Source organism: Pteropus alecto, unplaced genomic scaffold (assembly GCF_000325575.1).
Source record: "Pteropus alecto unplaced genomic scaffold, ASM32557v1 scaffold279, whole genome shotgun sequence".
Lineage (NCBI taxonomy): Eukaryota > Metazoa > Chordata > Mammalia > Chiroptera > Pteropodidae > Pteropus > Pteropus alecto.
This window is the reverse complement of record NW_006443262.1, coordinates 1,236,844-1,249,428: the sequence shown is the minus strand read 5'-3', so window position 1 is coordinate 1,249,428 and position 12,585 is coordinate 1,236,844. Positions and strand designations below refer to the sequence as shown.

Here is a 12,585-nt window from a genome sequence, read left to right as displayed (position 1 = left end):
CTCAGATGATTCCCATGTTTAGGACATTTGTGAAGGATGGATTAGATTTATGCAAATGCCAGTCTGAGGGGTGCGTCAGTGATCCAGGAGACATAACGAGGAGGCTTGAAAAACAATCAGGGGCAATGGAATTAGAGAGATTGGGACAGATTTTTAAATCATTATTAAAGAATAATTAATAACAGGACTTGTTAACCATTTATATATGCTTGGGGGGAGGGGGTGATGAAGAGGAAGAGAAAGGATTTAGAAGATGAAAGATTATGGATAATCTTCTTAACCAAGGCCCAAGTGAGTGAGAAAAGAAGAAAGTCCACTGGGATTTGGAGCTTTGGGAAAAGGGCAGAGTTAGAGTATGAATCTGAAAGTCTCCAGCATGGAAATGATGGTTGGGATTATAAAGTGGATATTTCCTATGGATACCAGAGTCAGGACTGGAGCCCTAGGGGGCAAATAACATTTGAGGGGAAGTTTAATGATTATGAAGCAGCAAAAGAGATTAAGAAAGCATATCCAGAAAGAGTTAGAAAACTCAGAAATTTTCTGGGACCAAAGGATAAGAGAATTAAGAGGCTCGTTAACCATTTTGGTCATTAGCATGGTGAGGACTAGGAAGTACTGATAGATATGCCAGTTAGGAAAGTACTGACAACTTTTTGATTCAACAGAGAGGCAGACATGAATGATTTATGTGTGTGTGACAATTTTGTTTGCTTTGAAAGGAGAACATAGCAGCATACATCCCTACCCATCTCTCCTCATGCATAGCCATTTCAAAACTATGGGGAAAAGTTTTTTCTGAGGTAGTTCACCCATGAGTTATAATGTTCTACATTTATAGAACCTTATACCGTCATTAATAAGATTCAGACTGCAGGAAGTTAATTTGATTGGTTGAATTTGTTTACTTGTGATTCATCTCTTTCTACCCAAGTATACTCCACAAAAGTATACTCTTGCTTGTTGGCTTTATATTCAATATATATGTTTGGAATTTTCAAAACATAAACATAGAACATGTATATCTAACCGTCACAGAATCCTAAATTTTAGACTGTGAATATTCCTCATATTGTTAACAGAAGTGACAGGCTTTCATCATGCATTACTGTGAAGTGAGTGGAATATGAGGTCGGCCGGCCTCTCCGCTGCCCCGGTGAGCTGGGACTAGCAGCTCTGGACTGCACAGCACATCCCGCCTCAGCTCTAAACATCCGTTACTCAGCCACATATTCCTGTCACATCAAGCAGCCCAAAGGCTTTTTTAAACCTTGATTTCCTTGAGTCAGGAGCTACTTTGTGCTTGTTCCGCTTGCTCCCCACACGCGTTTGAGGTGCAAATGCAATGCTCTCTCTGAAAAAGAGATTGTCAGTGATGAATTTCAGAAATTCAACTCAAATTCAGAAGTATGTGCCTGAGGGAACATATGTTCTTTTTACTTGAGATAATAAGTGGCATCTTGGTGGATTGTTTCCGTTATATTTTCAGGGGGGTTGTGGTTTGTGTGTGTGTGCGTGCGTGTTTGTGTGTGTGTGCGTTTTAAATCACTGAGGTTTATAAAGGAGAGAAGACAGAGCAAGGAGAAAACTTCCTCAAGTCACCTTTAATGCCACAAGGTGTCTAGTACCCACTCTGGCTGCCCTACCTCTAATCAACCTTGTCTAGAGTCGCCCTCCCCTTCCTCCTTCTGTGCATATGTGCGTGCGAGCGTGCGTGCGTGCGTGCGTGCGTGTGTGTGTGTGTGTGTGTGTCTTTTTCCCCTTCCTCTTTTGAGTTAAAAAAAAATTGGACAGTTGTGGGCAAACACCATGGTGTTGTGTTTCAGTGAAGTGCACCATAAACTGGTAATAATGATGATTATGTCTACTCTTAGCTTATGGTTAAAAGACACATCTCCTCTGTGTAAGGACGCCGCTGCTGACCTCCCAGTGCTGGGCTGCACTAACCCTCTCCCTGGCCGTAGACTCCAGTAACGAGTAAGGCCACTCCCAGCAAGCCCGCATTGCAGCCTGCAGGAAATGAATCCATTTGCCAAAGATACTTATTTAGGCACATTTATTAATGCTTCGTGGCAGAAAAGTGGCTCCCTTTCTCACTCGATTGACTGATGAGAGCATATCTGTTTTCTTGATAAGATGTGGCCAGCCCTGGCTTTGCTCTAGAAAGTAGATGAAAATGATTTTCGCCCATAGGCTGCCGGGCGTCTGGTTTCCTTCCTCTGTATCTGTGCCAGAGTGCGCCTCCTTCACTCACCTCACAAACTGTCTTTACACTTAATCACACTGAGCTTTTTGTTTGTGTTTGCCTGACAATAAATGAGTCGTCTGGGACTAGGAAGGAAAAATGCAGAGAAAAATGCTTCTTTATTAGGAGAGAAATTAAAAACCATGTTCTTTGTTTAGAATAATCCTTAATGTAAGTCCACCATTATATTAAGGACAAAAAGTAAGAAACTTTTCATTTGTTTTGAAAGATATAAATTTTTTTTAAAAATTATTATTGAAATTTAAACTAATTTCAGCAAATTCTGTGATAAAAAGTATTTTTCATTCTATCACCTACCTCTGTCTTCTTTATAACATAAATCTTAAAAATATTCTCATTCTCCTGGACTCAAATTTTCCATGCTTAATAACTTAAAACCAAACGAAGTTGTTACAACTTAGAAGATTTATATGTAAGGAATAAAATATATTGAACATATTGAAATTTATTCAGTTCCTTTAGGTTACATTTACAACTTTATTTTTAGAAGATAAGTTTAATATAAGAGTTTTTTTTTTTAAGTAAATTTAAATTTAAGCTTTAATATTTAAGATATTTTGTTTTCCTCTGATCATTTCTGCCCTATAAAACAATTTCAACTGAGGGATAATTTCATAGGCCTATTCTTCACAAAATGCTTCATTTCTTATCCCGTAGATGGTTCTCTGCAGCATCACAAAATCTGTCATTACCAATTAATGGTGTCACGGTTCTTTACCTTGGTAAACTTGAATTTCAGGTCTTAGTCATTCCAGCATTACTCTCCATCTTTGTGGACAGCCTGCTGAATAAGCAGGTGGGGTGGTGCAGTATGACCAGGTATGCAGTATCTTAGCATCTTAGACCCTTAGAAATTTACAGCTGTAAAGCCCTGCATATCTCTAAGTCAGACTTCTGGCCTCCCTCACCTTCCAGACACAGCTGTGAACCCTGAGATATGTGGGAGGTGGGGAGTGAGGGAGAAGCCCTGTGGCAGCTGAAATTACTTCCTGCCTCCATCTCTAGGAACGCTGTTCCTTTAGCTAGGGCTGAACTCCGGATCTTATTACTCTAATCTGAGGCTCACTTAAATTAGCTTAGTTATCTACTTTTTCCCTCTAAAGAGCATAGAAATTATTAAAAGAAGATCCAGGCAGGCATGCTCGTGCTAGTGAGAAGTGATCACAACCTGCCGTCCTAGAAACTAACAGAAAACCTAAAAAGCAGACACAAAGTACCCAGGCAGCAAAGTACCCAGCACTGGGTCCACATATGGGCAAGCTGTTCTGTGTATCCTAGGGAGCCTTGTGGGCTGACCTGTATCCACACATTGCAATAGTGATATGTGGAATGATGACCTTTGGCTATCAAGTAAGAGTGAAATCAGTCCATTTATTTAAAATTTAACATGAAACTAACTAATGTATACCATCTATGCTTTAAAAAAAGAAAAAAGTTTAATTTTTTTTTTAAATGGCTTTATTCACAATTGGTTATACAAAGATTGGGCCGTGAAGGGAGCAAGTTTCTTTTTTCTGGGAATCACACATGGTCTTGGTGCCATTGCCAGAATGAAACTTTGCTTATGACTAAAAGCGGGAGGGGAGAGGTAGGTAAGGGTTAAATGGGTCAAATACATGGTGACAAAGGAGATTTGACTTTGGGTGGTGAACACAATGCAGTATATAAATGATATATTAGTGAATTGTACACTTGAAACCTATATCGTTTTGTTAACTAATGTCACCTCCCTGCTGCCAGCTCGCCCTTCCCATACTGCACGCGCGCCGTCCGCTCTACACGCAACCAAACACGGAAAACCCACAGCCCAACGCGACACGTCATGGAGACAGAAAGAAAGAGAAAAAAAGAAAGGAAAGGAAAGGAAAGGAAAGTAGGGAGAGAGGGAAGGAAGGAAGGAAGGAGGGAGGGAGGGAAAGAAGGAAGGAAGGAAAGAAATGAGTTTTCTCAAATTTCTCAAAACAGAGTCATCTACTCTGTTTGCCAAATCTATTCCATATGTTCTTTTGGTTATTTTCCATAATTAAATTCTTCTTTAAAAGATAACACCTTTAATTATCATATTCTTTAATTACTTTTGGTTCTCCATTTAAGGAGTAAGTACATACTTTTGAAATTTATTCAACATAGTTTTTTTTCTGAAGTTTCATGGACAATAAAAGATATTAGAGCAAAATAGTAACATAAACATCAAATTTCATAGCCATTATATACCGTTTTGTATCTTTCTGTCTGAAAGATAATGCTACATTTCCTGCTTTCTAGTCTCTGCTTGCTGTGTTGTTGTTTTCCCGCAATCATTAAAAGTGCTGAGTGAAGAGTTTTCTTTTCATTATCATATGATTTGGTTTTGTTCACCTTTTCCTTCTGTTATGTAGATTGCTGATTAGAAGTTGCAATTGTTAGAATAAGCTTATCGAAGACATCATCCAAAAAATTCTTTCTTCCTTTTTCAGTTCTCTGAAAGGGTAAAATCTTGATTAAGAAATGCCTTGCCTGTCCCCTTTGTGTGAATGCAGCCATATTAAAAAGAAAGTTATCTTCACGAGTCCTGCACGAGAGAGAGCCACGTCTGTGTCTGCACCACCCACAGACCTCTCCCAGACAGAGTTTAAACTCAGGTACAGGCAAAATTTGGAAGCCAAGGACTCTCTTCCTGTAGTTCTCTCCTGTCACACTCAGCCACGTTTTCCTCTCTGCATGGTGACTGCTTTCTTTCTTTATGAACAAAGTATTATTCCTCTTTTTACTCCTTTTCAAACAGAGTAATTGCTCACTTCTATTTATTACATGAAATGTTATCACCGCCATGCCTTTTACTTAGTCTTTTCTGCCTAGTTGTGAGATGAGCATCTTTTTCCTGCTCGATTTAGGAAATTTTAGTCGTCACTGAATGAGGGGTGAGGCAGGAGAGACAGAGGATGGGACACATACAAGTCGTCACTCATAAACTTGTAGCTGACGACTTTGCCACAGTCACCCAAGGAGGAAACACAGGCTCACAGCTGGCTTGCTCCCTCCTCCCAGCTTCTCCCTCATATCTTTCTCATTCCTCCCAACTCCGGCAGCGTATCTCGCCTCCAGGGACACGTTCTTTTTTCCTCCCTAAAGTGTGGGGAAAAAATTTCTAGTTGTCAGAGTTTTATTGAAATGAGATTGGCATTCGGAAGAAGCAGCATTCTTTCCGGAGGAGCGGGACTCGCTCAGTTTCAGAGGGAGCAGGTTTTCGTAGTTTGGGGTTATGACCCTAGTGCTGACACTGGAAAGGAGAGAAGGGTGAGGGGGTGTGGTTTTCCGGGGGCACAGTGTGGCCACCCAGTCCAGGCCTCGGAGAGAAGACCTGAGTTCCGGAGTGCTGTTTCTCAAAGTGTTGCCCACAGGCCACCCACATCTGAGTCTCCTGGGTGTTGCTTATAAATGCGTCCCAGGAGGACTAAACCAGAATATAGAAGAGTGAGCCTGGAGAACTGAATTTTAAGAAATTCTCAGTGATTCTTCTCCTAAATTTTAAGAGCGAGTGCCCAAGATTCTGATGTTCAGTTTTCCAGCTCCCCAGATCATTTGGTTGTGCATATCAAGAGGTGCTCAGGATGCAGTGACGGACCCACCCCAGCCACACGCATAAGAAACTGAAGCATAAACCGGAAAGGTGGTTTGAACTTCAGTCATTTACTGGTGTGGGGTGGGATCCTGCGGCAGCAGAAGGGAGAAGTGTTTCTAGTTCTTCAAGCTTTGGCCTTTGCATGTTATTCTGGATGTAGTTCTCTCCTGTCACACTCAGTACTATTTCCCCTTCCGAGAAAAGTATGAAAAATTGAAAATTATCTTTAAAGCAAGGCTCGGCCATCAACATGCTCCAGAAGGGTTTCCATCACCCCTGCCCGCCCACCACAGACACCTCTGCCACCCCAGGTGTTGTGCTTCGTACACCGTCGTAAATCACTTGCTCCTCTGTGTATCTCTCCTATGAGATGCTGAACTTAATTGAGCCAGTCCCAGTGCCCAACCTAGAGTTACTGCTCTATAAATGATTGTCAGATGAATGGGTGAGCACGAGATCTTTTAGACCTTGTGAGGGTTTGTTGACGTACATTCTCTTTAGTTTTTACCATCTCTGCTGTAAGGAATGGCCTAATTTGCTTTTGTATAATGTTAAATATATGTGACCTAAACTCGGCTTCCTGTGATCCTTGCAAAAATGTGTTTTAAGAACAAAATAAATAAGATAGTGAGAAAATTAAGATGCTTTGGTGGTCTTAATACTTGTGAAGTACATTTTTTTAAATATCACAAAATGCTTTAAAAGCACTCCAAGTAAATTTAAGAGATCTACTAGATTTTGACTAAGTGCTTAAAAGAAAGTTTTCTTAATTCCCTGTCCAAATACTTCAAATTAAATTTACTCGTAGCAATTTCACTGGAAGATGGGGACTCTGCAATCCTTGGTTTGTTATAAAGAAAATATTTTTGTCTTCAGATGTTTGGAGGACAGATTAAAGGCAATTTATGACTCACGTAGAAAGTAATAAAAGTGGTAATACTGGAGTGTCTTCTAAATTGTCATCATTTTCTGGAATTACTAACAATGTTTCATGTCCAAAGGGAATTACATGCATTTGTCATACTTTAAGATAAACTATAACATCAATCTTATAGCTTCTATACTGGATTATTTGTTTCATTCTGTTGTTTATAAAAAGGGATTCATTTAGCTGTATAGGAGATGAATTCTCTCATTAGATCTTTTGCCACGGGGCACAAGAAAATATATCTATAATTTATTTCTTTGAGGAAATAGGCTTTAAGATCTACATACAAAAAGTCTTTTATTAAGATCCATCATGGCCTTTTTAGTTTCTCCAGAAATACTCCATTTTCAAGGTAAATCATAACAAAAAATAAATTAACCTAATAATTTATTTTCCTTCTTATGGTATACTTTTTTATTAATAGAAGTCCAGTTTGCAGATTTCTTATGATATGTTTAAAGTAGTCACGTATAACTTTTTATAGTATTTTACAACTTACAAAGAACTATTTAAATATTGTTTTCCAATCTTTGCCACAACTCTGTGTAGTAATAATAGTAATGCTATTATATGTTATTGAGCCCTTGTACTATTGAGGAACTACAAGGGCCGGTGGTATCAGGACATTACCCAGTGTCAAATAGCAAAGCCAGAACTTAATGCGGAACTTATCTCCAAATAACACCCTCTTTTAACTCCACCCCTGGTAAATGCAACACTGTTTTCCTTGGAGTTTGTGTTTAAAAAGAAACCCTAGCGGTATTACAATGTTATTGTTGCTCATTCTCTATTTTCTGTTTTCAATTAAATGATGGGTTCCCACGCTTGATGAAGTTCAATTTTTTAAAAACTACCCAAGTATTCATTGCAAATGACTTTCTTGCATGAGTATGTGTGATGTAGAAAGTGAATCTGAAATCATTTTAAATATGCATTTGAGTTTTTATATAATGCGGCTAATTTAATTATTTTAATGCTCCTGAGTGTTTTAATAGTGCCGATCCTATTTGTGTAATAGAGCCAATCTCAGTATACTCATCTGAAAATGAGAGATATTTCTTTACTTTCTTGTATATGAGTCCTTTAATATAAGATGAAATGTATACATAAAAATATTTATCTGTTTATATACTATGCCATTCTACTTCCTTTGATTCCAAGTTCAGAACCCCTGGATGACTTTGCTTCCAGCTCTAACAGTCTATGTTTTTAAGTCAAATGTCAGATAACATTCCTGTGTATGTGGTATGATTTTCTCCAATAAGTCACATGCTTCATGAGTTGATGCTCACTGACTAGAAGGTGGATCGCAGTGATGAAATGCACGTGTCTTCTCCCACTCAGGGTAAAAGAAGCTGAAGAGGTGTGTAGGCAGAAAAAGGGAAAATCACTTTATAAGATAAAACCAAGACATGACTCTGGAATCGTAAGTATTTAACTTTTCTGTTCTTTAAACTGTGATTTTCTTTGGCTTTTAAACACTGTTTTCACTATATATACAAAAACATATAATAAATAATATTTTTCTCTTAAGTTTGAATAAATAATGAGCTTCTGACTTAAAGAATTTCCAATTCCTGATGTCTTTAATTAGGCCCAAAAGGCTAAGAGAATCTCAGTACTCAGCATTCAAAGCTTAAGAATTAAGATCTACTCAGGGAGTGCTTATTCGCGGGTATCTATGTGTACGCAAGAGAATCTCAGTACTCAGCATTCGAAGCTTAAGAATTAAGACAGATCTACTCAGGGAGTGCTTATTTGCGGGTATCTATGTGTCCATACTTACTCATTGCCATCTTTCGTACACATAGATACCCGCGGGCCATCTTTCACTTTCTTCATTACCCATGATCACAGGGCTGCTTTTGAACCCAGAGTGGCTGTTATAATTGGATTAATGCCATTGGGACCTAAAACATAACGGGAAATGCCAAGTGTGGTGTTGTCCTTTGCTAAGACACAGGACTCAGACCTGGTTTGTACCCATAAATGGCTCTACGGAGTTGGCTGCTCAACATCATCAGTCAGTAAACTGAGTTTAACAAGCTGTTTAAGTTTTCTCCTTGCCCACTTCTTCCTTGAAAATGAAATGCCAGGTTTTGCACCCTGAGAGGGAAGGGTTTGGTGAAGATGATAAGTTTTCCCTTGTCAATGTTTTGTTGAACATTTTTAGGGATTATCACTTGGTGTCACAGAGTAAGCTGTTTTAAATGAAAAGTTGGATTAAGCCTTAAAATAAGAGCATTTTGAATTGGATTAGTCTAACATAGTCTAAATGAAAAAGATTAACATAACCCAAATTGGTATATAATTAAATAGCTCTATTTAGAAAAAGTTATAAATTATGTCTTTATTTAATAGCTGTTTTCCCTTCAGTTTCTCCGTATCAAAACTAAACTTAATGAATGACAAGTATTATATTATGGTTTACTATATTTTCTGTCTTATTGATTAAAATACACATTTAAAGTGTATTAAATGAGGAGGAGTAATTATTTATTAGTCAACCCCAATCATGCTCTTATAAGGATGAAAATGAAACAGCCAGTGATTCAGTTTTCATCTAAATGTATTTGCACAGAAAACAGAACAAGGAAGCTGAGTTGGCACTCTTTCACGTCAATAAGAAATTAAATTTTAAAACTTTTTTTTTTCTCAAAACATTTAGTGGTTTGTCTTGGTAAAAATTTCTAAAAGAGAAAAACATATTTTACTTATAAATATTATTTTTCCTTTATGGGTTGGTTGATCTTTAACCTTTCCCAGAGAATTTGATCCAAATGAAAAGGTCTTGTTTGGGCTACTCTAAACTCCATACATTTTTTAAACTTCTTGTTTCTAACTATAACTCTTATCTGGTGCATTTATTTTTAGAAAGCAAAGATAAGCATGAAAACCTGAACACAGGAAAGCAGAATGAATACAAGTCACTCTAAGCACTTCCACAAAATTTAGCTGACCTGAACACGGGAAGGAAACTACATCATTTCGATCATTTTTCTTCTTGACCTCTTGCATAATCTTTGTGTTTTCTAGACAATTCACTGTTGAATTTTACTGTACATTCATATAAAAATGTAAAAGCAGTAGACCAGTGGAGAATTTGACACCTTTTCTTTTTGTAAAAGTTTATGATATTATACTGATAGGCTGAAACAGCATGTATTAGAGGCAGTATCTGCATTAATTCTGAACATGCTAAACTTTAACCTAAAATTTTCTTTTGTAAGAATATTTATTTTCTTTCTACTGACAACCAGTACTTCACATCAGTGCATTTAGATTTATGGTTAAAATGTTATTTCTAGTGAATTGTTGTATCAGTTTCACACCTACGTATACATTTTTATTCTAAAATTTAAATACTGTTTATATACTATAATTAAGGCTTTCCCAACTCTTTGGGTTGCTCTCCATAACTATATATTTGTGAAAGGAGATTATAGTTTTTCTCACTTGTTAGATAATGAAAGAAAAAAAATATAGCAAAAGGAAACCCTTTTCCGATAAATCATTTAATATAGGCAGGAATCAGAGTTTAAGTTTAATGAAGGCTCCTATCAGACTGTGTCCTCTGAGACCCCAGGTAAAGGAATCTGTGGCAGAAGTAAATAAAACTGAAGGTGTGCCTCCCTGTAACTTTTGCCATTGCCTTTCACAAAGAAAATATGACTCAATATGTTGAAGGGATTTAAATAAATGGTACTCATAAAATCGCCAACATGACTAATTGTTGACATGAAAAAAGTAATTTTTTGGATGGATTGGCATCTACCTAGAACCTGTTAATTAAACATACCTGCCCAAGTATTTTGACATAATTGGGGTTTTCTTTCTGTGTTATGGCAGGTGATTAAAAGCTGAAAAAATGAGTATGTAATGATTCATTATCTGAAGGGGTTTAGGAAAGGATTTTATATTACAACGAGGGAGAAAACATCAATATCCTCTTCTGAGAGTACTTTAAAGTTGACTTATGATGCATTGTGATGGTTTTGTCTAACAGTAATAGGTGCAGTTTTTTAAAATAATTTTAATGACATTTGTTGAAGGTTTTGGTTGTGGATAAAGGGGAGAGTTTATTGCTATTACAAACCAATTATGGAAAGCAACTTAAAAAGAAAGTTCCGAATCATAACTATGTTTGTATTTATATAAAATATGGTCTCTTACCTTTTAATTTGTAGTTTAAGTGCAAAGAAACAGTAGTGGTTTTTTGGTTGTAGTTCCGTAGTCTTCCTGTCCCTTTCACTCCCTCTAATGTGTATATTAACATTCTTCAATGAAGTAATAGGGCATTTAACAAAGATCGCTATGTGCAATACTGTATTTAGTGTTTCTATTCCAATTTTTTAGGATGTTAATTTATATGAAAATAAAGTGAGTAATAAAAGAGTTCTGTGTCTATTGTGTGCATTTGCCTAAGGATACTTGCAAAATGAAACCAGCATTTTTAAAACTGGAAGAAACATAAGTTAGATAGTCTGTGTTTAAAGATTTTTAAAAGTTCTTATTTCAGGCTTAACAGTTGTTAGTAAAGTGTTTAATGAGTGCTTGTTTTTAGAGATAAAATATTTATTATGCTACTTCAAAACATATTTGGATAAAGGTTGAAATTTTCCTAATGTAATTTTAAGGAAAAAGTGTTTTCTACTTATGAGCAACAAAATATTAATATTTGAGAAGTCTTTTAAAATTTAGAAATTGGATGCAAAAATTCATTTGATACAGATTAAGTGGTGAAGGACTATTGAGAGATGATAAGTCAGAAGCAAAATGGTACAGAAGAGATGGATATAGAAGAGGAAATGTAAGAAATGAAAACTAAGCATGATGCTAATGGAGATGCATGAAAAGTTTTTTTTATATATATAAATAAGCATTGCATTTAGATCTGATCTAATTTTTTAATGTAATGATCAATTTTTCTTTCATCACTTGCTTATTGGCTTATTACCTACTCTTTGCCAAGCCGTTGTGCTAATAACTGCACATTTAAACAGGAAAAGAGCTGAATGTTCTTAAAGAACTTAATACCAAGTTGTGGGAAAAGAGTGTAAAGTAACAATTGCAATTCATTGTAATATCCGATTCAGAACAAACAAAAAGCTAAATCTCAAGGTATTGAGTGGGAGTTAGGCAAGTGAAGGGGGAGAGGAGAAATCACAAGTGCGAATACAGTGCTCAAATGCACATGGAAACATCATCTCTTTTAGGAGTTGCAACTCCTTCAGATTATATGGAGGGAGCAGAGTGTAAAGGAGAAAGAATGGGGGAAATGTTGCTAGAGACATACAAAGGGATTTTGTGGTAAATACTAATGTAACTTTATTATAGTTTGGGGTCAGGAGTATCTCAGAGTCATCTGTGCCCTTGCGCCTCATAGCGGGGTGGCAGACTAGCAGCAATGATGTCATCTGAGAGCTTGTTTGGAATGCAGTCTTAAAAGTTTTCCAGATGGTTAGTGGGAAGGGGATGATGGCATATTTCTAAGAGAGGTAGCAAGGGAAGAAAAAGCATGGAAAACAGAGATGCGAAATAGCCTCCATGCCTGCAAAAGAATTAACTCTCCACAGATAATAAGGAGGTAGAGTATAAGGCAGAGTAAGGGATGCAGACAAACGCACGTGTAGTAATCAGGAGGATCAGGGGTTAGATTGTTAGACTCTAATAATAAGAAATGCTATACAGTAGATTACGAAGCTAATCATTTTAAGTTGCAACATGACCTGTTTTTTTATTTATTAAAGCCCACTCTGGTACCATTGTGAAGGACAGAATGGAGGAGTA

General features: G+C 37.0%; 1 protein-coding gene across 1 annotated transcript in view; it reads left to right on the top strand.

Moving 5' to 3' along the window:
* The window catches only part of FMN2 (formin 2), a 259,754-nt gene extending 248,618 nt beyond the window's left edge, over positions 1–11,136 (top strand). Inside the window, exons 14-15 of the mRNA XM_006924128.3 lie at positions 8,140–8,221; positions 9,670–11,136. Coding sequence (XP_006924190.1) covers positions 8,140–8,221; positions 9,670–9,696 — 109 coding nt within the window. The 3' untranslated portion in view covers positions 9,697–11,136. The remainder of the gene's footprint in view (positions 1–8,139; positions 8,222–9,669) is intronic.
* Positions 11,137–12,585: the final 1,449 nt, after the last annotated feature.